General features: G+C 32.6%; 1 protein-coding gene, 1 long non-coding RNA gene and 4 other non-coding genes across 6 annotated transcripts; all 6 read right to left on the bottom strand.

The window, feature by feature from the left end:
* Window positions 1-7,330: 7,330 nt before the first annotated feature.
* Window positions 7,331-7,457, bottom strand: LOC112793579 (small nucleolar RNA snoR80). Its single transcript, XR_003198275.1, has one exon. It is a non-coding gene; the product is annotated as a small nucleolar RNA snoR80 (small nucleolar RNA).
* A 64-nt stretch (window positions 7,458-7,521) lies between these two features.
* Window positions 7,522-8,384, bottom strand: LOC112789623 (uncharacterized). Its single transcript, XR_003196324.3, has 2 exons — window positions 8,199-8,384; window positions 7,522-7,713 (listed from the first exon to the last, which is right to left on the bottom strand). It is a non-coding gene; the product is annotated as an uncharacterized lncRNA (long non-coding RNA).
* LOC112793571 (small nucleolar RNA Z152/R70/R12) lies at window positions 7,609-7,720 on the bottom strand. Its single transcript, XR_003198265.1, has one exon. It is a non-coding gene; the product is annotated as a small nucleolar RNA Z152/R70/R12 (small nucleolar RNA).
* LOC112793570 (small nucleolar RNA R11/Z151) lies at window positions 7,806-7,890 on the bottom strand. The gene has a single exon (XR_003198264.1). It is a non-coding gene; the product is annotated as a small nucleolar RNA R11/Z151 (small nucleolar RNA).
* Window positions 7,999-8,098, bottom strand: LOC112793566 (small nucleolar RNA Z157/R69/R10). The gene has a single exon (XR_003198259.1). It is a non-coding gene; the product is annotated as a small nucleolar RNA Z157/R69/R10 (small nucleolar RNA).
* Window positions 8,385-16,877: 8,493 nt separating the features above from the next.
* Window positions 16,878-20,025, bottom strand: LOC112789622 (peroxidase 39). The gene is made up of 4 exons (XM_025831587.3): window positions 19,682-20,025; window positions 19,415-19,606; window positions 18,731-18,893; window positions 16,878-17,904 (listed from the first exon to the last, which is right to left on the bottom strand). The coding sequence occupies exons 1-4, from the start codon at window positions 19,889-19,891 to the stop codon at window positions 17,495-17,497; spliced, it is 975 nt and encodes a 324-aa protein (XP_025687372.1). The 5' UTR covers window positions 19,892-20,025; the 3' UTR covers window positions 16,878-17,494.
* Between the last annotated feature and the right edge of the window lie 7,328 nt (window positions 20,026-27,353).

Here is a 27,353-nt window from a genome sequence, read left to right as displayed (position 1 = left end):
TGGAACTCTCTACGTCAGAGTGCAGAGAATTTCCAGTGAGGTAACCTGAACTAGGAAACACCAAACTTAATTTCAGAAATTACTAAAAATATTAGTGCTATTAAAATATTTTTTTCTTTTTTTTTCCGAAAATTTTTTAAATAAAATTTAAATTAAATTAAAAATAAAACACCTAATCTAAGCAATCAAACAACTGATAGTTGTTAATCACAGTCAATCCGCGGCAACGGCGCCAAAAACTTGGTGCAGAATTTTATAACCCAAAAACTAACCGGCAAGTACACCGGGTCGACCCAAGTAAAACCTCAGGTGAGTGAGGGTCGATCCCACGAGGATTGATGGATCAAGCAACAATGGTTGGTTAAACTACTTAGTTAGGCAAACAAAAAAAATAGTGTTTGAGTGTTCAAAGAGCATTAAATAGTAAATTCAGAGTTTGAAAATAGCAGGTGAATAAGTTGGGAATAAAATATGGAGAAATAGTTAAGGTTTCAGAGTTATCTATTTTCCGGATTGACTTTTCTTATTAACTATTTTAATCATGCAAGATTTAATTCATAGTAAACTATGTGTGACTAGACCTTAATTCCTTAGACCTTCCTAGTCTCCTCTAAAATTCATCAACTGCCAATTCCTTGGTCAATTAATCCCAATTAGAGGGTAAAGATCAAATTCCAATTTATATGCCACAAAAATTCTAATTATCCAAAATAAGAGGATTATATGTCACGTATCCCGTTAAATCCAAATAATTAAAATTTAGGAGAAATTGTTTTCAAGTTGTTGTTCAAGTAAAGAGCTTTTCCAAGTTATACAAGAACTCAATTAGAAAATGAGTCATACTTCCATTCCACCCAAATTCATAAAATAAAGAATGAAAATAATTTTTGAAATATAAATCAAAACATGAATTAAAATAGAAAATAATAGTATCAATCCATACAATAGACAGAGCTCCTAACCTTAACAGTGGAGGTTTAGTTGCTCATGGTTCAGAGAAGAAAATAAGGATTCTGGTAAAGTGTAGAGTACGGAATGTTAATTTGTATAGAATCCTAATATCTTTTATATCTCATCCTAATTAATTTAAAATCTAATATCTAAACTAATATCTTTTCCTATAATATTTAAATTTAAATCAGAATTAATTATGACAATCAGTAAGTCTTTAAGTGATGGATGGGGACCACTTGCTTCGTAGGACCCACGCCTAACTTGAGAAGTAACAGGAAGTGTTCCCTTGAGTCCTCCATTCTGCAGCCTCTAATCTGTGTTTCCTGGGCTGTAAACTGGGTCAAAAACAGCCCAGAAATCACCCACGGCGTTTTTCTGTATTTTTTGCACGTGGCGCATGTCACGCGTACGCGTCAGTCACGCGTACGCGTCGATGGTCTTCTTCGCGTGTCATGTGTACGCGTCAGGTACGCGTACGCGTCGCCGAACAAATCTTCAAATCACGCGTATGCGTCAACCACGCGCCCGCGTTACCATGGAAAGTTCCAAATCACGCACACGCGTCAGGTACGCGAGCGCGTCGCTCCTCGCTCTCATCCCATTTAAATTTTTGTGCTACAGAAACTCCATCAATTCCAACTAAATGCTACCTAAAATAAACAAAATTACAAAAGACTCAAAGTAGCATCCATAGTGGCTAAAAGACAATTAATTCTAGATTAAACTTAACAAATTGATTGCAAATTCACTAGGAAAAGACAAGAAAGATGCTCACGCATTACAAGTTCTGCAACATCATCATCTCCCACACCAACCCCATCGAAGCCGATTCACTCATAGACCGTACTTCCCTCCATATCACCACCCCCAAAGACGAAGAAGACCATGACCAACAACAACAACAACAACAAGACGCATCTGCTGATTCTTCCTCATCCTCCTCTTTTTCCTTAGCTTCAAAGCAACGCCATCTCAACGACAAAGACAGCAGCGAGGCCGATGGCTGCGCTAATCTCTTCCGCTTTAACAGCAGCGACGGTGCTTCCAGCATGAACAACAGCTACCGCTCCACTAGCAGCATCCGGGAGATCGATCTAATACCCTCGGAAGCAGTCTACGACCTCCGCAGCATCATGGAGAGGATGATCTCATCTGGCTAGTGTATTCAGGTGTACGGCAGCGTGAGGAAGTCCGCCGTGGACACTAGTTTCCAGAGGCTTGGGATCGAGAAGCTGAGCATAGGCGACGTTCAACGGCTAGAATGGGAGCAACTTGAAGCCAAGATCAGGCACTGGATAAGGGCCGCCAAGATCAATTTTTATTAATTGATAAGGGTAATTTGGTAAAATAAAATAAAAAATGACGATTTTATAACATTTTGTAACGTTCAGGATGATTTTAATAACAAAAAAAGGTCGGGGATGAATTTGATTTTCACCCCAAATCTTAGGGATAAAAATAGTACTTGACCCTAATAAAAACTATTAGATACCAAATGATTCACTTATAAGTCAGTTTCTTTTCCAATTAAAAAAACCTTTTCATCATCCAAAAATGAATAGAAGAATTGATCTTGTTGAGGGAGAAATGCATTCTAATAAGGCCAAGAAGATATTTGAAATGATCTGTAACAAGTGTGGTAAAAAAAGGCCATTACTATAAGACTTGCTACAATCCCATTAATATCCTAATTGGAAGGCTATGACCAAGAAGGAAAGAAGAGCTAGCAAAAAAAAGTTTGCATCAGTGAACTCTACCAACACCACAAAGGTATTGTCGCTTCAAAGTTTGGTTCGTCCTATTCAAAAAATAGTTAGGGGTTTAAGTGTTATATTTTGTGTTGGTCAGGGTTTAATTGTTTGTAAATAAAATAGCTAGGTATTTAATAAATTATTTTTGAATAATCGTTTATACAGGTTCAAAAAATATAAGGAAGCAGTCAGAATGCCAACTCTACAGGAACTATCCAGTGGTGAGCAATCTTCAAAAGATATATTTCACATATATATTTATAATCTTTCATTAAATATATGAATTGTGTGTTCTTTGTAATTCTAGACAAAGGCAAAAAAATAGAAGAAGAAACTATCTAAATTAGCTCCAAAGAGAAGGACACTAATCACACAGAAGTATGCAATTTCACTTTCACAATTTTCTCCCTAAGTAGAGGTTGTACTCTTTTTCACAATTAGAATTATGTCCTTACAAGAGTGGTGTATCAAAATCTCCCACCGTTGACTCTTATTTAAGGCCTCCTACTCCACACAACACACAACTTCCCACCAACATTATGTATAATGCTCCTAGTGGATCTGTAGTGCCTAAACCAAGTGGACAAGGTGGAGTCATGGAGACACTCCTACCTTCATCGTTCACTCCATCTCTTCCACTTTCACTCTCTCTACTACTACTCATGGTGGTTTAGGGTTCCAAACATGAAGAAAAGTGAGAGAGATGACCAGACTCATTGAATAAGAGTCTTCCGAAAGAGCAAAATGCATAGTTTATACTTACATGAAAAGGATAGATAGATCCTTTTTCTTTTTAACAATCTAAGTGGGTCTCTAGCCTCTACCTTACCACCTTAACCCTCCACCTAAACAACTTAACGAGACACATCAGCAAGTTTCATCACTCCTTGATGAAGAAAGTCACAGAAGGACCGCGTTGGCAGACGGAGCACAAGGTTAGGGGCCAAAGTAGACCATTTTTTTGTCAAGAGTCATGTTGTCATTCGCAAAATTGGACAGGGACCGGATTGGTACTTTATTCGTATATTTAAATATTAAAAGTACAATATGCTCCTTGCGAATTGTCCCACCCCAAAATTTTAAAAAATACCGTAAAATCCAATAATTGAATATTACACCAAAATTTGATCAATATCTAAAAAAATTAACTGGTGTATTCGTGGGTTATGAGAAAAAAACTTTTTCTAAGACAAAATCACCAAGCCCGTTTTATTTATAAGTTCATTCGGTGAGGGAAATTGATGATTTTTCATTAAAAGAAAGGGCACAATTGAAATGTTTGAGAGAAAGTTAAGAATGTTTTTGTCAATTTAGGACAAAATAATGGGAGTTACTTGTCACCGGTGATTTGTAGGTGGCTTAAGATGGGTGTCAAATATGCATATGATGGAAAAAGGGTGCTTCTGATTCATGAACATGTCTCTTTTTCTCACTACAACATCCCTTTTACTCTCACATTATGGAAACTCTCTATTCTGAGCGTTACCTTAAACATTGATTTGAGCTTGAACGTGAGGTATAGATCCATTGTGAGGCAGCGCCCGACTTGGTTGGTGCCGAGGTGCACCGTCCGAGTTTCTCGTGAGGAGGTGGGGCGTGGTACCTGCAAGAGACTCCGATGCTTAAGTCAGCAAGGGCTTTAGGCAGGTTTTTAATAGATCAGAACGTAAATTATACTTGAGGGTGTTAGTGTACTTATAGTAGATTCCATAACCACCTTTATATGAGTAGTTCCACCTTTATTGGTGGATGACCGTTCTCTTTATCTTGGGAGCTATTGAGATCTATCTTTTAGGAAAGATAGAAATAGTGGGAGAGATTTGTGGAGGTAGTTACTTGCATGGGCAAGTAGAGCTGGGCTCCTTTCACAGTGTCCGGCCCCTTTAAAGAGGCCGGGTATAGGTCAAAGGCCCCCTCTCTGGGTCGGACCTTTTCTACTTATTGGGCCTGTCTTTATCCGTTAGGTCAGAGTATGAACAGTGCCTCTACGTGCGTCCGAGCTTTATATTAGGTCACTCGAGCATTTAGTGTTTCTGAAAATTTGAACGTTGCCTCCTTAAATGAGGGAGCGAACGTTGCGCGGCAATTTCCTTGGAATTCGCGCATGTTTTTAAGAAGGGTTTAAAAAATTCCTTTTTCCCCTTTACTTTTATAAAAGCACTTTGACTCTTCCTCTTCTTCTTTTTCACATTTTTGAAAATCTTTCATCTTTTTTTCTTTGCAAAGAACCTTTTATTTTTCTTTATTACTGTGAGGATTCTCTCTCTTCCCTTGTCGCTTTTCAATTGCTCTTGCTTCCAAGATTTCTTCGTCTCGGATCTTCTGAAGGTTTTAGCTTGTTATTATGGAGAGGAACTTACGTGGTTTTGTCATTTGATGTGCCCCTCCTTCTTCGAAAATTCAAGGTTAGTGCTTCTATTTATCAGTAGCTTTGTGTTCTATTTGTCTTGTAACTGTCTTGAATGGCTTTCAAACAGTCATGCTAGCAATAGGCTTCTTTGTTTTGTTGATTCTTGGATTTTGGTGGCGGTCGTAGTTGTTTTCTTTAAAACTTTTCTTTGGGAAAGTCGTTGACTACCGCTGTTTAATCTGAAAAAAATTTTTGAAACCACTTTTGTTGATTGAACCTAAATAATTTATGTTGATTGAATTACTGTTGGTTATCTAGAGGATTTTCTAAGTTTTGTGGAACTATATTTGTAACCGTTTTTTGGTTCGTTGTCGTATTGCCCCCAATGGTGCTGCTACTATGTAATGATGTCGTTACTGATAGCATAGGAAAGACACCATTTTTGACGCTTTTTGTATGTAGAAGGGATTTGAAACCATCTTGATGTGTTTTGTTTGTTTTTGCCCTATCTGTTTTAGACATCGTCCGAACTCTTTAAGTGACGATCTCTTTATTTTGCATTTGTAAGTATAGCTTTTATGTCGTGCTATGTTGTTCTCAATATGTCGACTAAAGTTCCTCCTAGTCTCCTAAATTGGGTAGATACCTCTGTTTTTTTGTGTCTCTGTAGTTGATAAGCAATATTGTGAAGAGTTCCGTAGACACCATAAAATTTGTGAGAACAAAGAGGATGAGAGAAATTACGAGCTAGTAGTGCCCGATCCCAAAGAGAGAATATGTTTTCCTCCTCTAGATAACTCAGAATGTGCTTTCTTTTACGTCTATGATTGCTTTTTCTTAAAATTAGACGTTTCACTCCCTTTTACCGATTTTGAATCAAATATTCTTTGGCTTGTAACGTTGCTCTTTTTCAACTTCACCCGAATTCTTGGGCCTTCTTAAAGATATTCCAGCTTCTTTGTCGAGAACTTGAAGTCCAACCTTCTACTAAAGTCTTCTTTTGTTTGTAAGAAATTTTCTTTTTAATATAATTAAAAGACAATTAGTAAGAAATTCATCTTTTATTTTGTTTCTGAGTTATTCTTCACAACATTCATAGTTGAAAAAAATTTCTCAATTGTAGTAGTTGAAATATAAAAAATTGATACCAAATGAATCAAGAAGGACACTCACAAAAAAAATTCACTTTATAAGATTTAAAAAATTTTATTTAATTTAAAAATATTAATAATAATATCTTTTTAGATTTTTTTAATATTATTACTTATTTTTTAGATATTAAAAATTATTAATATTAAGTTAGATTAGACTTTTATTTATATTAAATTAAATACTAAATAAATATATTCCCATGTCCCACAATTTTTTAGAATTGATGTGTTCGTTCCGTTCGTGTCATGTGTCTCTCTGCTTCGTAGAACTATATACACTCCATTTCTCTTCATGAGACATATACTGATTCCACAAACTCCCTCAATTCCTTTACACTCTTGGCTTCACATTTGATCCTATGGTCATCACTTGTGCCTAGCTCCACTGCACCCATCACTATTAGAATCTGCAACGCTTGCTTTAGTCCTTCCTTCATATTCTCTCGGTCAGAATCATCCAACTCATACTTTCTCATCCATTCAGTCTTAATTTTCCCAAAACTATTGTCCCTAATAATTGTGATGAAATGAGCGGCCCTTGAATATTTGAACATCCTTTCTTTGAAATCAATTCCATTCCCAAGGAAACAATGAAGAATAAAACTCAGCTCCTAGTCCCCCATTGCAAGAGTTTCCAACTATGGCTTTCAACTTTTGATGAGTCCTTTGATTGAACCTTGTGAACTGATGTAATTATCCCTCCATAAATCTTATCGTTGTGATTTGGGAAAACATTAATTCTGTCGCCACGGTGATATATACGTCACTATCCCAATTCCAAACGGAGGTGGGAGTAGAAATGTGGAATGATGCAACACCATAGTTTTGGGACAATAAAACTGGGGTTCAGAAGAAGCTTTCTGAGTTCACTTTTGTTATGAAACATAAGAGACTTTGAATTTAGATTATATTGAGTTTAATGTTTTTTACTTTTTTATGTTTTTAAATATTTTTTGGGTTTTTCTAAATAGTATTTATGAATCCGTGTGATTTGAGTCCCAAATAACTAATCAACTATATCGTTTGAAGATTAATAGATTATTAGTGTCCATGGGTACATGCTGGTATATCTCATACTAGTTCAGATAAACTCTATCGTTTGTATAATATAATTCTTGAAACAGGAATGTATGTGGCGTTTCCAGGATAAAATGGTACGGAATAAGAAAACCACCAATCAGGATGACCACAACATAAATATGGCGTCCGAGCCATTATACCAAGAGGAACATAAAATCCCTTGGAATTGGTAATGGACGCAATCTAACTCTTAATAGTAAATAACCAAATATCACATTATAAACACCAGAGAGAATTCCATAAACAAAGAAACATTCACATTCATACAAATTCCCAAAATCACTTGAATTGTTATTGCTATACAAATTTCATCAATAACTATAGTGCTCAGAAGAAGGAGAAGTCGTTTTTAAAAATTAAGCTCACGGCGAAACCTGACGGTAACGTCCACTGCTCAAAAAACACATCCAGTGTTTTCATCTCGTCACTGCACTTAACCAAATTTGAAATTAATTGAAACTACTTCGGAAAATAATAATAATAATATTAAGTGAAAAATTTGATATTGAAACAAATCAAAGGCTTCAGTGTGTGTAACAATCAGATCATTGATATGAAATCTCACTGAAATCCGCTAAGATAATTATATTTTCATCATAAGCCAAAAATTTTCTCAAACCAGTTCATCAAAAACGGAATTTGTAGAAAATTTGAAACGGTAGTATTGAGAAAATAGAGCAGACATTAAACCCTAAAATTTTGAAATAATTTGAAGTGTGCTCAGACAGCCAAGGGTTAATAATCAAATTCCGGGGTGAAGAATCCCAGATCAGAAACTCTAGTCCAAAAAATTGCTTCGTCACAGCACGGAACCAAAATTACCACAACTTTAATTGGGAGAGATGAAAATAATGACGAAAAACAACATAAAACAACGAAGAAAACAGAACGCCCAACTCGTAAAGATGCAACCTTTGTGAGAATTCAGGATCCGACACGGTAAAGCGTGGTGAAGAAACCCTAAAGAGACATTTGGATCGCTGCGAAAGCAGGGTGGTAGAAAGAAAGTGCAATTGGGTTGGATTATATAGGGAAGGAAGGGGAGTGAGGAGATACAAATTAGGGTTTATGAGCATTTGAGTTTGTGGCGGCTCTCCTGTGGGTTCACAAAAAATTTTGCCCTTTTTGTTGCGTGGGCTGGACTTAAAGTCTTAAACTTCCTGCTACTCGTCCAATCTATTTTTATCTTTTTTTATTTATTTTTTCTTACAAAATTTTCAAAATTAAAAACCCTAATAATAATTTGTGTCAAAAAACCCTAATAATAATAACAAATTTTATAAATGGTCATTTATTAAAACTTTTAAATATACCATAAGTTAAATTTTTTCTATTTATTAAGTCTTACTTTTCTACTAATCATTCTGAAGTAGAATAATTTACTTATTCACGAGCTATACTAAATAATTGCTATTTAAGATAATTTATACTGGTAAGAAATAAATCACTACATCTCAGAATAATTTACATAAAGTAAAACATGACAGAGATATAATATAAAACCATTCAGAACAAAGGCATAATATTAGAGAGAAATTAATTTATATGCATAATTTATTCATATGTTACATTTTAAAAATATTATGTGTACACTAAAATTTTTAAAATATTTTTTTAGTTTTAGCTTAACACGATTTCTAAAACCAGTCAGAATAATACTATTTTTTATAGTTATCAAAATTCAATAGATCAAACTATTAGTTTATTTGTTCAATTTATGAGTTATTAGTTGAACCGATCAAATTAATCCTATATGAATAAAAATATAAAATAATTAAAAATCTAAAATTAAAATTTAGAATATATATCTTTACTTATTTTAAAAACAATCAAATATTAAATTTTAAAAATAACTAATACAAAAATAAACATAAAATTAGTTAATATTATTATAGTATCTTAATTTTAACGATTTGTACTACGTGGATCGATATATTATTATCAGGGCAATTTACATAAATAAATTGTTTGTCTTTTAAATTTATGCAATTACATTCTTTTAAATATGAAGACACAAATACATTATTTCATATATCTATAGAAACTACTACTGCCAATAGCAATTTACGTAAACACATAATCCGCTATAGCCAGCCGCGGATTATATACAAATGGGGGAACACAGAAACCGCTAGAGGCTGTCGCGATTTCTGTGTATTGATGCTTGGCCATAAACCGCTATTGGCAGTAGCGGTTTATGTGTATAGGGACACGTGCGTAAACCACTGGAGGCTATAGCGGTTTACATAGAGAGTGAATGCCCATATAAACCGTAGAAGGCAGCCGCGGATTACTCATTTGGAGTCATTTTAAAGTTGTTTAGAGAGAGAAAATTCTAGAGAGATGTCAGAGCAAGTTGAGAGCGGGTCCGAGGTATCTGAGTGCCGACCTCCAGCTGGATATCATGGCAGACGAACAGAGCTTGTACCGACTGAACGGTGTTGCCCATATTGCCGGTGCCATTGGTGACGAGGTCAGTTATATATATATATATATATATATTTAGTGTTACCATTTGTTAATTAGAAAATTGGTATGTAAGGGAGAGGAACTAGAATTCATAGTTTTAATCCTTATAGTTTGAAATTAGGCTTTGCATGTTAGGATGTAGAATGTAGTAGAGCTGTACATACGAATCGGTTTAGGTAGCAATTTTTGTTTCTTTAATTTCCAACTATGATTAATTAACTGAATTTATTTCCCTTTAATCAATCTTATTCCTTGTGTTATTGGTTTTCTTTTGGAATTCTTATTGTTTTTATGAGTCCCTTTTTTATTATTTATCCGTTTTTTAGTTAACAGAGAACCCGACCATGTGTGATTGGGCAAACAGGATGGAGTATGAGAGGTGGACACAGCACAAGGATGGGAGGAGATGATATGGTCACATGACAACCAACATATCTGAGTGCGTGAACTCTATTTTGAAGGGCACAATAAATCTACCGGTGACATCCTTGGTGAAGTCAACCTATCTACGGCTAGCTGAGTTGTTTGTTATCTAGGGGCAGACGGCAGAGGCACAGTTAGGGTCCGAGCACTGGTTTTTCCAGGCACTTGTTAAGGCCATTGAGCGAAACTTGAGGGATTCGAGGTGCTTCACGGTGACCGTGTTCGGCAGGCATCAAGCTGAGTATACTATGGCAGAGACTACCCCCACAGAAAAATTCTTGTTTGGTAGCTACTGGGTTTCCCTAAGGGATCGCACCTGCAATTGTGGATACTTCCAGGCACTGCACTATCCCTGTTGCCATGCCATTCCATGCTGTGCGCAGTTACAACTAGATTGGGCCACCTACGTCGATGAAGTCTACAGCATGTCTGAGGTATTCAAGGTCTACCAGATATCCTTTGCACCTTGTATTCTAGAGGGGCTTTGGCCCCCATATGACCGTCTGACTGTCATCCTTGACCCGAACATGAGACGGGCAAGAGAAGGACGACCACGGTCCACCCGCATCCGCAACAACATAGACGTAGCTGACACTAGTCGATCGAAACGGTATGGCCTATGCAGGCAGCCCGGACACACCCGAAGGGGTTGCCCTCAGCGAGGTTCTACTAGCGGCATATAGGTTTAGATAGTTTAGTGACTTTGTATTAGGTTATGTGCAGTTTAATTGTTATCAGTTTAGTGTTGGTCCTTATTATCATGTAATACTTTCCTTTAATTCAAGTAGTTCATTATCACCTTGCTATTTTGTATTAATGTACTCAAAACTAAATCAATTCAGCGAATCAAGAAAAATCGACTTCCATTATACAAATTTTCATATAGTCATCAATATAAATATATCATTAGCCATATACTAGTAGATGAAGATCCCATATAACAGTCATCCATAATATGTAAACATAAATTCACTAACAAGTAGATAAATCACATACGTAAAATAAAAATACAACACAACAGACTAATCATCACCATCATTCTGGGTGACGGCATCAAAAGGACCAAGCAGATGAGATCCTGTCCCACGTCGACGAGGACGCCTGACTCTAGTCGGTCGGGCCGCCTCCTGTGCAACGTCATCAACCGGACGGTCTAACCTAAATGCAGACTGGGGCGTCTCTCCCATGGTGAACCAAGTATCCAACGGGCTACCTGCAGGCTCGTTATGGTCCAAATTGTACTATCCCTAGTAGTCAGGTGCAAATTAAAAAGAAAAAATTGGAAAAACTAAAAAACAGACAAATAATAAAAAAAGGGACTCATATGAGCATAAACAATAAGAATTTCAAAAAAAAACAATAACACAAGGAATAAGATTGATTAAAGGGAAATAAATTCAGTTAATTAATCATAGTTGGAAATTAAGGAAACAAAAATTGCTACCCAAACCAATTCGTATGTACAGCTCTACTACATTCTACATCCTAACATGCAAAGTCTAATTTCAAATTATAAGGATTAAACTATAAATTCTAGTTTCTCTACCTTACATACCATTTTTCTAATTAACAAATGCTAATGCTAAAAAAAATAAAATATAACTGACCTTGTCATCAATGGAACCGGCAATATGGGCAACACCGTTCAGTCGGTACAAGCTCTGTTCGTCTGCCGTGATATCCAGCTGGAGGTCGGCACTCAGATACCTCGGACCCGATCTCAACTTGCTCTGACCTCTCTCTAGAATTTTCTCTCTCTAAACAACCTCAAAATGACTCCAAATGAGTAATCTGCGGCTGCCTTCAACGGTTTATATAGGCATTCACTCTCCACGCAAACTGCTATAGCCTCCAGTGGTTTACGCACGTGTCCCTATACACATAAACTGCTACTGCCAATAGCAGTTTGATGGTGGAAAAATCGTCAGTAAAGAATTTCACAAAAATAATTGCGTTGCAAGTATAGTTCTAAACTGACAATTCAACCTCAATCAAATTTAATATGTTTGTCACTTAAGCAAACCAAATAAAATTAACCGAAGTATTAAACCTCGTGTCATCTCTCAAGGAATTGCAAGAAAGTGCTTTTACTATTGGTTATGGAAAAGTATCTTTTTGGGTTTTTGAAATAAGGAACAAGGAAATAAAATGGCAAGAAATTAAATTAATAACTAAGAAAACTCTTAACTAGGATTGAGAATTAGAAGTCATGTCCTCGTTATCATAATCAATTGTGATGGTAATTGCCTTATACTCTCACTTAGTTAACCTCTAACAATGAAGGAAAGTCAAGTGAGCAAAATCAACTTAAGTTCACAAGTCCTAATCAAAGACTAGATTTAGTGAAGTCTAAGCCAACCAACAAGTCTCAATTACCAATCAACAAAAGACTTTTAATAACTCAAGAGTCTCTAAATAATCAATCCCAAGCAAGAGCATGAAAATCTAAATTAAAATCCAACCAAACATTTTATCAAACACTTGGAAGGCACAAAATAAAAGCATAGAGAATTAATAAGAGATGATAAATTCTAAAATCAACAATTGCATGGAATCAATAACATAAATGAAGAGAGAAGCAATAAACATGAAATACCTCAAATTGCATTAAAAAGGAAATTGAATCTAACATGAAGAGTTCATAAACTAAATTAGCAAAACAAGGGAATCACAATGAGAGATAGATAACTAAAGTAATAGAACAATTAAAGTAGAAGAAACCTAAATTGAAGCAAGGTAGAATTCTAAAATTGAGAAGAAATAAACCTAAAAGCCCTAAAACCTAGAGAGAGGAGAGAGCCTCTCTCTTTAGAAAACTACATCTAAAAGACTAAAACCTAAAATTATGTATAAGGAGAAATTGTGTCCTTGATTCTCCCACTCTGCAGCCTCTAATCTGTGTTCTCGGGTTTGGAATTGCGCCAAAAAAGAGCCCAGAAATTGCCACCAGCGTTTTCTGATATATGCAGCATGTGACGCTTTGTCACGCGTACGCATCGCCTACGCGTATGCATCGCTTGACAAAATCCTAGTCACGCGTACACGTTGTCTACGCGTACGCGTTGCTCATCTTCTGCGCCAGTCACGCGTACGCGTCGTCCACGCGTGCGCGTCGCTGCCAGCTTCTCAAAACTTCATTTTCTTGTGTTCCTTCCACTTTTGCATGCTTCCTTTCCATCCTCTAAGCCATTCTTGCCCCCTATAAACCCTGAAAACACTCTATAAACATATCACGACATCGAATGGTAATGAGAGAGGATTAAAATTAGAAAATTTAAAGCCAAAGAAGCATGTTTCCAATCAAAGCACAAAATTAGGAAGGAAAATGTAAAATATGCGAATTCAATGAATAAGTGTGAGAATAATGTATAAAACCCACTAAATTAAGCCCAAGATAAACCCTAAAAATGGAGTTTATCATGGTTTATGGCCAAGCATCAATAAACAAAAATCGCGATAGCCTCTAGCGATTTCTGTGTTTCCCCATTTGCATGTAATCTGCGGCTGGCTATAGCGGATTACGTGTTTATGTAAACTACTTGATGAGTTTGGAAAACTCAGATTTATTTTGATGATGAACAAACATTGTTAAAATAATTAATTACAAAATTATTAATTTGATTTTCATTTAACATATGTTAATTAATAATTTTGTGTTGCAAGTTTTATAATTGGGCCGAAAAATAAAAGAAAGGTTGCAAGCCCAAATCAAAACTAACAATTAGCCTTGCTTCATGTTTCTTATACTATGTGGCTGAATTGTTGTGATATTAATTGGGCTAAATTGAAGCTATTATTGTTACAAGCCCAAATTAATATTGATGCTACAAGACCCAATGCATGATCCGAATCCACTAAGCATAGAAAGCAAAGTTCCATTGCTTCCAACGGAACTCCTTTACTCATCAGGAAGTGGAATTCAAAACTTTATTAAGTAAAGCTAATACATGCATGGGAACTATGAGAGAGAAAAGTGTGATTGACATGATTGATTGGATTGAAGAAGCATGCTACTCAGTATAGAGGAAAAGCAACTCATTACAATTAATTTATTCTATTTCATTTAATTGCTTTCCTTTCAAACTCCATCTTCTCTCTCATTTCTTTCTTTCTTTCGGTCAATACCCAAGAAACTATAGAAGCAAAATGAGCTACCAAAAGAAAGGAAAAGCACGTCTCAAGACCATCATGATGATGGCAAGAAAACATATCAAAATAAAAGTATGTTGTGGCTGAGATTTTCACCAAAAATGGTAAGATTTGCTGAGGTAATCTCGAGCTCTTCATACCAAAAAGAAAGAAGGAGATTCGGCCAGCAATGAGGAGATCTTTGGAGGCATGGCTTGTCTCTGATTCTGCTCAACCACCACAGGAAGTAGCTAGAGTGACAAAGTGATGGAAGAGGCAGAGATTGGAGCAGATGAAGTCATCATCATCATGAAGCATCAAGGGCCAGAAATCCATCTTGGAGAGCAAGCCAAGGATGGAGAGCTCGGATTGATGAAGAGTGATGACCAAGGAAGAACTAGAGGTATTTGCATGTTGGATTTTGCATGGGTTACCTACTCTCTCTCTTTGGCCGAACCGGTTTTGTGTGAAGGAAAAGAAGTTAAGCTTGGTTTTTGTTTCAACTGTGAAGGCTTCTCCTCTCTATAAAATGGGTGAACAGTCACGGTTTGATTTAAGGAGTTAGAAGTAAGCAGTGAGAGTGCAAGGCACATGATTCTCATAGCTACCTAAGCTTACAGATTTTCTTCTCCTTTAATGTATTCTGTTTTGTAATTTTTTTGTTTTAATTTTGTCATGTCTTGAGTCTCATGGAAAAAGGAAAACAGTGAGATTTGTATGAAAAAGTCATAGAGCGGAAAAAGGAAGAGAGTGCAAAATCAAAAGAAAAAAGCCATAGATGTCCTTAGAGTTCCTTTGTTCATCTATGTTGTGTTTCATGATTCTGTGGGAATCCCCTTGTAAGTTAGGTTAGCACTTTATAGTTTGTAATCAGGTTGATTATAGTAAAATTCCATCATTGTTGTGATGGATACTGGATGTAGGCTGCATTGCACTTAGCAGCTGAACCAGGATATATCTGGGTGTAATTTTCTTTCTCTACTACTCTATTTCTATTTCTACTACACAGGAGTTAAAATAAAAAATATCCCGTGCCAAGTGACAAGACAAAAATAAAAGTCTCGTGGCTAGGGACGAGACAAAAACAGAAAAGTCTCCTCAAAGACCAGAAAGTGTTAGCAAGCAAAAAAGGGGGCTAAGATTCAACCCCCCTTCTCTTAGCCACTGAAACCATCACTACTACTGCCAGTAGCGATTTCTATAGATATATGAAACAATATATTTGTGTCTTCATGTTTAAAAGAATGCAATTGCGTAAATTTAAAGGGCAAACAATTTATTTATGTAAATTGCCCTTACTATCATCTATTTTACTTTTTTTTAATTATAAAATAGTGATATATCATCTTACTTGAGTTAAATTTTAAAATAGTCTTTGAGATTCATGAAATATACTAATTTTATTTCTCATTAATTAAATTCTTTATGTTCTCGAGATTAAAAAAAAAGTACTTAGTTAGTCTTTTACTTTATTTTTGTCTAATTTCGTTTACTTAATCCTTTACTTTATTTTTGACTAATTTCGTTTCCATTGTCAATGACTTGTCACACTCTAGAATGTATAGTAGTTAAATAAGCTAACAATTGAAACTCTTTTGACTCAATTTGATCTCTTATCTTTCTTTTTAATCCTAATTATAATAGCAATTTATCTTGTTGCTTCTCTCTTTTTTAACATCCCGTGCTCCGGTGGTCTAAAATAAATATCCATCTGTTTCAATTACAATGTGAGTTTTTCTATAAAAGTTATTATTGAGTTCTTTTATGTCAATTCTTAACTTTGCTACATACATACTAGTAATTAAAACAGAACATACTAAAAATTCCTTACCCACACAAGACACAAAAACTCTAGCTAATAATCTACTTCTAAAATATTTTCATCAACCTATACAAAACACCGAACTAACAACCACAATAACATATACCTTTAAATTGAAAAAGATGAAAAAAATTAATTTTATCTGCTACACACTTACCATTATGTCAGTAGATTTTACAAAAAAATTTTGTTCATTTTCCTCAACGATTTTAATCACTAATGGCAATGATGAATAGAATATCAATGAACTCAAAAAACCCAAATCGCTTCACCAAATAAACCCTAAGGAGCACTCACAGACTCCAAGATTTCGAGCACAAAATGTTTTAGTTGAGAAGAAGATGAAGATATTATTTTGCTCTGGAGTTTCAATGTTTTAACTCTCTTTTTCATGAAATAATATCATTTTTGAAAAATTTAGCGCCAAAATTAATACGATAACATTTTATGTTGCCTAGCGTGGTACTCATTTGCCATGTCACTATCATGTTACTATTAATAGCAACGAAATCGACCGAAAATGAAGTAACAAAATTGACCGAAAATGAAGTAAGGAACTAATTAAATGCATTTTTTTAATCTCAAAAACATAAAAAATATAAGTGGTAAGTCAAGAACGAAATTAATATATTTCGTGAATATTAAAAATCACTTTAAGATTTAACTTTATGTTACTAATTTAAAAAAAATAAAATAATAACATTACGAGACAGTAACAATGATTTTATGAGGAGAGAAATCAGATAAAATAACTGAACAGATGATTTGACTCACTAAAAAATAACTTTTCAGCATGAGGGGCTCTAAGTAACAGCAAATTATTTTCCCTCTCAAATTTGCTTCTTATTATTACCACAAGAAAATTATTTTTCCATCAAACCTATTAGAAAAAAAAAAAACTATCAAATATATCAACCAAACATATACCCACAAGTCCACAACATACATCCATAAAAGAAATATACACAAATCCCAAACCGTATAGTATATATCTTATACTATATATTTGATGATACCACTTGCATAGATGCCTTAGAATAGATAACCAAACCCCAAAAAAAGAAAGAAACAGTGTTGAAGAGGAAAGAATACCATACAAATCAAGCATGTTTTACCAATAATTATTCTGTTGCACTTGTTGCAACACAATGTTTGCAACAAAAATAAACCATTCTTTCACGGTTTATCAAACTTTGATAGACAGTGAAATGTATAAATTATGATAAGATACTTTTTTTTTTATATTACAAGTCTCATATCTCTAAAAAATATATTCTCTAAATAAAATGTAAGGTATTTGTCACTTATAACCATTAACGTTTATTTTTTTAGACATATGAAACTTGTAATAGTTAAATTTTTTTTTTTAATTGATTCTTGAACATATCTTTCTGATCTCTCCTTGTGTCCCAGTAAGGACACCAATCCTTCCCATCTTCTCCATTGAAAGAGCAAAGTCCCTAAAGAAGGTGTCAGTAGAAGTAAGCTCATGGTTGATAATGTCCCTGGTGGCAACGCTATCCAACAAAGCAGAATCAGATTGGAACAAACCCCTTCTCTTTAGAACCTGCTTATAATAGCCGAGATCAAAGGAGTTGCGGCTTCCAGGGTCCATTTCAACCAAAGTTGTTTGGTCTGCGATGCTCTTGCACTTGGTAGTCTTGAGATTTTGAACGTAGTTGGGGTCTAACGTTGGGTCAGCGTCGCCGTTTCCGGTGAAGTTGTAAAGTCGTGTTGCGATTGTTGAGCAGTGCCCAATGCCAATGGTGTGAGCACCTGACAAAATTAGGGAACTATTATTTGTACCCACATACAACACAAGATTTTTTGAAAAACTTTAGGATTTTTTGTATCTTTAGTTTTGAAATTGGAAAGACTAGGATGGTGAAAGGGTTTTTTTTTTTTAATAACATACCTCTTATTTTTTAATTTGTTGGTTCTAGTTGGTTATCCTCTTAGTTGGTTTCTTAGCAAAACTGTAGTTCTACTAGAAAACTAATTAAAAGGGTAGCAAACTAATTGAAAAATAAGAGGTCTGTTATAAAAAAAAATTTCTAATACTATAATTTTTCGAATTTTAAAATTAGAAATATAAAAAATTATATTTGGAAAAAGATTTTTTAAGTAAATCAAGTTTTTAATCGGCTCAATTATTTTATTAATTTTTATTGATTATACCTATTCTTTGACTGATTTTTTTGTTAACTATTTTTTTTATTAAAGTGAACTAAGACGATATTCCAATACCATAATTAGGATTTAGGAGAATCAGACTGAAATAGTCAGTTTAATAAATTATGAAAAAAAACTAATAATTTATTTAGGTTTATTGAATTTAAGAATTTGATCGTGTAAAAACCGATTAAACAATAAATTGATTAAGCCAATATCAATTTTTATGTATAAAGATATTATTTTATTATAATTTGTTGAATCGAGTCACCAAAAAAATCGTTGAATCTTGATCTTTTAAATTTCTAACTATAATATTTTGTCCAGGGTTCTTTTTAATGTGAAAAGATTAAAAACTACTACTTTGGCAATTTAATTTATGCATGATAACGCAAAAAATGATGAAAAAATTGGATTTTGCATGAATTACCAGAGAGCACGACAAGATCTTTGATATCGAGTCCAACTTGGCGAAAGCGTGCAATGAGTGTGGTGAGGTTGTGAAATGGAGCTGGAAGGAATTGTAAGGTCAAGGCTCCAGTAGAGATCAGCCCATCCCTTCTTCCTGTTGGAACATTCCAATAAGGTCCCCCCTGCATCAATGCTTCCAGGTTATATCTTCATATATTTATTGCTTACACAAAACTAACTTTTAATTAGCCAAATATTATCCAAATTTAGAATTTAGAATAAAGTTGATTAAAAATGCTGATTCCTAATATTACTCTAAAATATATAATGTGAAATTTTTGAGAGCCAGTAATTTTTAATATTTTTTATTATTATTTGATCGATACAAATACTAAATTATCCTTAATAAATAAATTTTACTAATTCATATAGACAAATTCTGAAAAGATGTGATACAAACTGTATTGATTTATGTGTTTAAAATTTTGATAAGAAAAAGTTTAGATCAACAACTTTATTAAATTCTGGTCAGCATGTAATTAGTAAAAAAAAGTGAGTTATTGGATAAAATCTCACACCAATCTTACATCATTAAAATCATTATTGATGATTACTTGATGGCTAAAAATCACAAAAGTGGCTGGCATCTAACACTGATAAATATAGGTACAAAGAAAATGGTATAGAATGAAAAAGGACTTACAATAGCACTAATAGAGTCTCTGGCAGTTAAAGCAACAATATCAGCACAAGAGACAACTCCAGGGCATTCAGCTTCAAGAACGCTCTTCAAGTCTTCAATGAAATCAAACCCTCTTAGAGTAAGGTTTGGAGGTGCTTCCTTTTCAGCTTGATTGTTCTTTGTTGACGCCACAAGCACTGATCCATCACACCCCTGAACACAACCCGCTACATTATATTAATGCATGCATTATTCAAACAATGATAGATGAAGAAAGTTCATACATACCCTTACAAAACAATCATGGAAGTGAACTCTTAAGAGTGGTGCTGCAAGTGATGGAACCTTATGGATATGCTCATTAACATAGTCCGAAATTATTTTCTCTGCATTTGGGCAACTTTTGGAATAGAAACCAAGTTCCAATTCAGCATGTGTTGCTCCAATTAATGCTATTAGGCAAACGATCCAAACCTTCATGTAGCTATGACTTCCCATTTTCGTGTACTTGATGGCAATGTAACTATAAAGATAGATATTTAATAAACGGAAGATTATTGTTCTGTTTTAATTAAGTTGTTTCTTGCAAGTTCCCTCTCCACTGGTTTATATATATAGTGCTCTTAACTCTTCACATATTGAATGGAATTTTGAAATGGTCTATTATTCTGCTAGCTATCTCACATGTGCTAAGGTAATGCCTCATGTTACTTCATCAATCTTTTCAAGTAATAATAATAATAATAATCTTAACTGTCCAATAATATATAAATTATAAGCCAGAGTAACCTTCTTTTTTTTTTTTAATTCTATTACTCAATCATATTTTATATGAATTTTTTTGCAGTATTTTTTATGGCATAATTATACATTATTAAACAAATTTAGTCATTTCATAAATGGTTAGTACAGATATACATGATTTAATCTTTATATTTGTTATTTTTTATTATAAATAAAGTCACATAATATCAGTGATATGCATGACCAAATGTAATTAAAAAAAAACATATATAATTTGTGTGCATAAAATAATTTGGTGTGTAATAATTAGGCAGCATGTCCTTTTTCTATTATAGGATCATTAAGTTGAAAATTCCAACAAGTAGTATATGGGTTTCTAAACCCTTCGTTACACGTCCAAGCTATAATTTACAAGTTACAACGAATAATAATTCACCCTTAATTTGTTTAATAATCAAACTTGCCATATCACGTTCTTTTTTGGACGTTGTATATATATAGCTTCAAATTTTATATAATGTTTAGTAGAGTTTCTTGCGGTGGTTAATGTATGTGCTTTGGAGGATTTGATGTGCATGTTCTAACAACAAATTAATTTAATTTAATTTGGCTTTTAATTAAGGGAAATAGAGAGTTGACTACTGATACTTCTCTAATGTGCCAATGGACCTTCAATATCATATCACACAGTTGAGACATCGCTTGTTTGGATTAAATTAACTTAGCTTCCTGTTGATACACATGGTGGACACATTAGGATAAGAAATGAGAACATAACACACAAATTATGGGAGTTGGTGAACAACACATACAGTTGTATAATCCTAATCATTCATGTATTTTAAATACATTAATATTTAGAGGATGACAAAGATACAGACAAATTATATAGTAGGATATCCGGGAATTTACTTTAGTAATTGAGGTCATTATATTAGAGTAATTAAATAATTCTGTATATTTAGAGGTAGGATTCAAGCTAATTAAGAGAGCAGCTAGCTTAATTAACCTCTAGTGTTCTAAATTACTATTTGATTAATGGTCTCTTCTTTGTAGAGAAAGTTTAGAGAACATATAATTAACAATTAGATTTCAAAAATGTATGTGCACCAAAAACAAAAATTTAGTTATTATATATATATATATATATATATATATATATATATATATATTATTTAATTTATTTTAATTGTATATCTTACATTTTAATATATATTTATATTTATGATTAATTTTGTAGTTATTTTTTATGTGCAGCTAGCATAATTAACATTGTTATATTTTTACTCTCATTATTGTTTCTACAAAAAGCTAATATATTGAGTGGAAATTTAAACGTAAATTCTTTTCTTTTGCATAATTACTTAGTGTCATCAAATTAATAATTCAATTTGTTATTAATATATAAATAATATTTGATATTATAAAATGTGAAAGAATTAAATATTATGTTTAAGTGAAACTAATATATATGTTTTTTTTTAATAGACCAGGTATAAATTTAGGTCAAGAAATTTAAAATACAAATAGAATTTGGGTCAAAAATCTATATTATTCATGTATAAGATAGATTAGAGTAATACTATATATCTAAATCATTTCATGAATCAAGTTCAATCAAGTTAAATAAGATTTGGAATAGTACTAGTTATACCTAATTTTTGTTATGTTAAACTAATTTGATTAAACTTAATTAATAAAAAAATTTAAATATGTAATATTATTCATAAGGTTATAGTGAAATTTAAATATACATTACTCTACTTATAGCCACCGCTAATATTAACAGGAAAATTAAACTCATGTTTTATAGAAAATAACCTAGTTAAATGTATCTCAAGTCTAAACTATGTGTGTTTTGCTAATGTTAATGACAACTTGATTGATTGATAAGATTGCTTTGTTGGCATGTTACCAAGACACGTGAAGTTAAGTATAAGCATTACAATGATAAGGTTTAAAAATTGCAAGTCAAAACTATGTATAGGGAGATGAGAGATGATTTGTGCTAATGTTGTGGAGAGAAGCATGTGCCGTGTGACCAACATTTCTTGCTTATGCATGTTATATTCTAAACATGCTAAGTTCGTTACATTCGAACAAAGAATATAGGATAGATAGGAGAGAACTAACTGAACACACATTATCTAACTTGAATTTATTTTTTAAATTGTAAATGCAATTCTAAGCAAAGTATATGAAAAGGAAATGAAAACACTGTATCTATGCATGTATATATATGAAGCTAATTAATTAATCAAGAGTAATGGAATAACTTGAATTTCATACAAAATTGCACCAAAGTCTTGAATCTCAATACCACATACATATATATTTATTTATTTTAAAAGAAAGATTCATATAATTAAGGCAGGATTTCTGTTTCAAGCAACTAGCTAGGCGCGTGGTGGCCGTATTAGCTTGTAATTTAATTTACCTGAGAACAAATCATATAATATATATAATTGTTGTTCTCTTTTGTTTGAATCAATGTGCAATTGATGATGAAATAATAGGATAAAAAAAAAAAAAGAATAGTTGCTTTGCATTGCACTTTGTCTTATAGCAATGGTGGCTGCTGGCTGTGGCTGGAGAATAAACATGCTGTGTTTATTATATAGTTAATCTATTACTAATTATTAATTGTTTTGTTGTACATATATGTAACATAATAGTAATATAATCCTTTGAATTTCATTTTATAAGAAACAATGTTGAATGTTCCACTTAAGTACCTTAGAATTCTCTGTATTATTCTTGATGAGGGCAGAGTATTAGTGAAGAAGGAAAGGACTATTTTAACCGTGACAAGGTCGAGAGATCGAAGAGAATTGGTTAAGATTCTGTTATTGATCAACGTTGAGCTGGTTACATGAACCTATATGTAGTTGCTGCAATAACACAAATATATATGCTAAATCAACATAAATAACATAACAGATTCAGATTCAAGTGTTTACACACTTCTCTTATCTACATCCACATCTAAAATAAATCATGTTAACACAAATTTACATAAATGATAAATATTCAAAATACATTTTTAAAAGTGTGAATATACAAAGTTGGCGTATGATTATACAAGGGCAGTCAAATACTCCATCACATGCAGTTCATGTCTTCATGATTGGTTACAACTATAATTTCAAGATTGCATTGGCACGTTCAAAATTGAGTAATAAAACGTTATACAACAAGTATGTTTGGATTGACTTTTGAAAGATATTTATTTTTTTATTTTTTTAAAAAAGATATTTTTTAACCGATAAAAATTATTTATATTTAGATAAACTTTAAAAAAAAAAGAATTTTCAAGTATTAAAAACTTCTTTTGCTTCTATTTTTTTTAAATAAAGTATTGTTAGCTTTTAAAAAAACAAATAATTTAATTTTTTAATAAAAATATTTTTTTAAAAAAACGTATTTAAATAAGTTTTAAATTAAATAAAAATATTTTATTTTTTTAAAAATTATTTTTTTCGCTTAAAAAAACCAATCCAAACTAACACTTAATTATTACTATATGATTTGTCTAAGTAATAAAGCCGTTCTAATTAAATTAAAAATCACATAATAAAATGGCAAAAGGAACCCTAAGATTTAGCCATGCAGACATATGAAAATGCATACTTCTAAGTTCTAATGTAAAGAATCTTATTTCCAACATTGACCAAAGCGTAATGCAGATAGCAATAAATTAGAAAGACATTAGAAAAATGTAGTTATTTTTCAATTGGTATGACTTTCTGTCGAATTTAAAAATTTTAATTAAAAATAAGAAGTTTTGAAAATTAATTATGAACAAAGACAGTGTTTTTGCCCCAACAATTTATTTGTGGCAAATGTAACTTTGAGTTGGGAGAATATAGTACCAATTTAAAATTGATAACATCATGTTAATTTGATAAAAATTTGAGAGTAATAATTAACATTTCTCAAATAGGAGCGATGATATTTTGGGAGTGATAAAATCCACTCTCTAATTTCTAATATAAGAAAAATAAAAGTTTTTAATTTTATTACCATATCTCTTGTACAAGCTGATTTTTAAATATTTTAAAGTTAAATGGACAAGTTGTACATGAAAATGGTATTCATCATATTTAAAGATATCTTGTTCATCAATAATTTAAATAATTCTACTTACTTATTTTAGATTGTAAGGTCGGATCGGATAAACTCAATTCTTCTTCTTCTTTTTGATATTCTGGATCAGATAAACAAAATTCTAATAATTGTGCTTATAATTGGGAATCGATTCTAATTTCTTTTATTTTCAAAATTTTAAGATATAATGATGGATAATGTAATCAGATGTATTTGAATTACGATACAACTTTTGGGTGGTTGTTGACTATTCTTTAATTATTGGAAAAGTGATTACTTGTATTCAATATTTATGAATTTGATAATAACAGCTAATCTATACTTTGTATATATATATAGAGTTGGCTTATTTAATTTTAAATTAATGATTAAAATCGTTGCTTAAAATTTTTTTGTTAATCAAATTATTGGTCTTTTAGAACTTTACTCAATCAAATTAGTTCTCCAAATTTACTAATGTTATTAATTACATTTGTTCTTTATTCATACTTTATTATTTTTAATTCATTTTGAGGTTTTAGGATTATTTAAACCCACAAATATGCAATATATCGTTTTTAAATAAATTAAAAACTCTCACAGAACTATATCATTTCAGTTTCTCTAAGTAGGGTAGGTGTTTTTTAAAACCCACATACTTAAACCAAAAAAAAATGAAATGAAATGTAAAAATAAAATAAAATATATAATGCCATATAAGAAAAAGAAAAATATGCTGTTTGATCTCTTATACATAGTGGGTGTAAAAGTGAAAACATGAGAAAAAGAGGTTTAAAAGAATAAACAAAAATCACAAATCAACAAAAAAAAATTATTTTTAAGAATGATAAGCTATATAAAAAAAATGTTTATGAGTTTGAAACTGCCAATCTGCCATAACCGAGAAAATTCCCGAAAAACGAGTAACAATAACATAATATTGATGAGAAATTGTATAAGAATGAACATGATTGATGTTGAAAAATAAATTGATTAAGTAAAAGTTTGAAGAATAAATTTAACTAATAAATGAAATTTGGGGAATTATTTATTAATTCATTATTATTATTACGAGTAAATGCCTAAAATGGTCTCTGAATTTCAAATTGCTATTCAATTTAGTCCTCGACTTTTTAAAATGACCAATTAAATCCCTGAAATTCGAAAAAGTGCATCTCCGTTAGTCTCTTGCGGCAGAAGTGCCGTCTGAACGTTGATGATGTGGCATTTCAGCTGTATGCTGATGTGTACCAAACTTGAATTTGATTCAAGTTGGTACCTGAAATTGCTTAATAATATCCAAATTAGTCAATTTTCAATTATAAAACCCTAATCCCCCAAATTATTGTCTTCTCTTCTTCAATCTCTCTACTGTCTTCTTCTCTTCTTCGACCTCTCTGCTATCTTCTTCTCTTCTTCGACCTCTCCACTATCTTTCAATTCATCTTGTTTTTTCGTCTGCATGAGTGATGATGGGTTGTGGGGAGACAAGCTAAAGTAGTTCAAGTAGGAACAACTAACTCTGTAGAGAGACCTTATGGCAATAAAAGAATGTGCAACAGGGGAGGTAAAAACGTCATTTTCTGTAATTGCAGACTTCGGATGGTCATGAAGTACTCAACGACGACAGAGAATCCTGATAAACTATTTTATGGTTGTCTAAACTATGAGGTAAGGTTATGACTTTAAAGAAAATGTTAAGATTTCACTTTGAGTTTGGATTCACCTGTGTTTTTTACTTTGCAGTATGGAATTTATTGTAATTTTTTCTGTTGGGTTGATGGAGGTGAAGAACCAGTTTGTGCAACACCCATTTCACAAAAAATTTTGCATGAGTTCAATTGAAAAATGACAAACTTAGAAACTGATATTAAGACCTTGAAGATGATGACAATGGTTACCTTCTTAAAATTGGAAAATATATTTTAGCTTAATGGACAAACCTGCAAGGATACATAAAATTTAAATATGTGTTGAACTTAAAATTAATCCAACCACATTAACTTGTAATTAAAATAGTTTTTAGGTAAGTGTACTGATATTGTAGTTCAGGATGAATATGAACTAAAAGATAGCGGAGAGGACGAAGTAGAGAAGAAGACAGCAGAGAGATTGAAGAAGAGAATACAATAATTTGGGGATTAGGGTCTTATAATTGAAAATGGATTAATTTGGATATTATTAAGCAATTTTAGATACCAATTTGAATCAAATTCAAGTTTGGTATACATCAGCATACAGCTAGAATGCCACATCATCAACGTTTAGACAACACTTCTACAAGGAACTAATGGAGATGCACTTTTTCAAGTTTCAGGGATTTAATTAGTCATTTTAAAAATTCGAGGACTAAATTGAATAGCGATTTGAAATTTAGGGATCATTTTGGATATTTACTCTTATTATTACATATCCAATGCAATTAAAATATTTAATACAACAAAGAAATTAGTAAGAGGCTGTTGAGTTAAGAAATTAATTAATATAATTGATGATGACGAACATTTGATTAGTGGGCTAATCACCCAATCAACTTTGATTATTTTGGATAAGTGATGCAGGCAAAAAATAAGAGTTGCAGCAGCTCAACATTAAACAAAAGATATCTGCTAGTGGGCTAAATAGTAAATGAAAATAAAACAAGCCCAAGTCATTCATCTCAAGCTCAATTCTTCAAAAAAACAAAGGCAAGCACCAACGGGCTGAACTTGAGTAGAACCCGATCCAAGTCCGAATTGATTTTAAATTCCTCTCACTTGATTTCACCAACTCAACGTTCTTCTCTTCTCTGACCATGTCAAATCACAAACTCAGAAAAGTGAGAAAAAGAAAGAGAAAGCTTCTTTCCTAAGGTGATCATCAAAAAAACAAAAAAGAGAAAGTCCAAGCTTGAAACTCAGAAGTCTAATCAACCACTTCAAACCAAATCAAGCTTAGGTTAAAGGTAACCCATTTCCTTTTACATGCAACACACTTTCTTCTCTTCATCTTCAACTCTCTGCCACTCCGTTTTGAGCTATATGGAAAAGAGGATTTATGTTCCTCTCTGCTGTAAATCCATGGTCTCAAACATGTCTTGGAGACCAAGTTGGTTTTTAAGGATTCAGATTTGGTTTACCATTAGAAGACT

Source organism: Arachis hypogaea, chromosome 3, assembly GCF_003086295.3.
Source record: "Arachis hypogaea cultivar Tifrunner chromosome 3, arahy.Tifrunner.gnm2.J5K5, whole genome shotgun sequence".
Lineage (NCBI taxonomy): Eukaryota > Viridiplantae > Streptophyta > Magnoliopsida > Fabales > Fabaceae > Arachis > Arachis hypogaea.
Note: the sequence above shows the minus strand (reverse complement) of the source record. Positions and strands in the feature narration are given on the sequence as shown.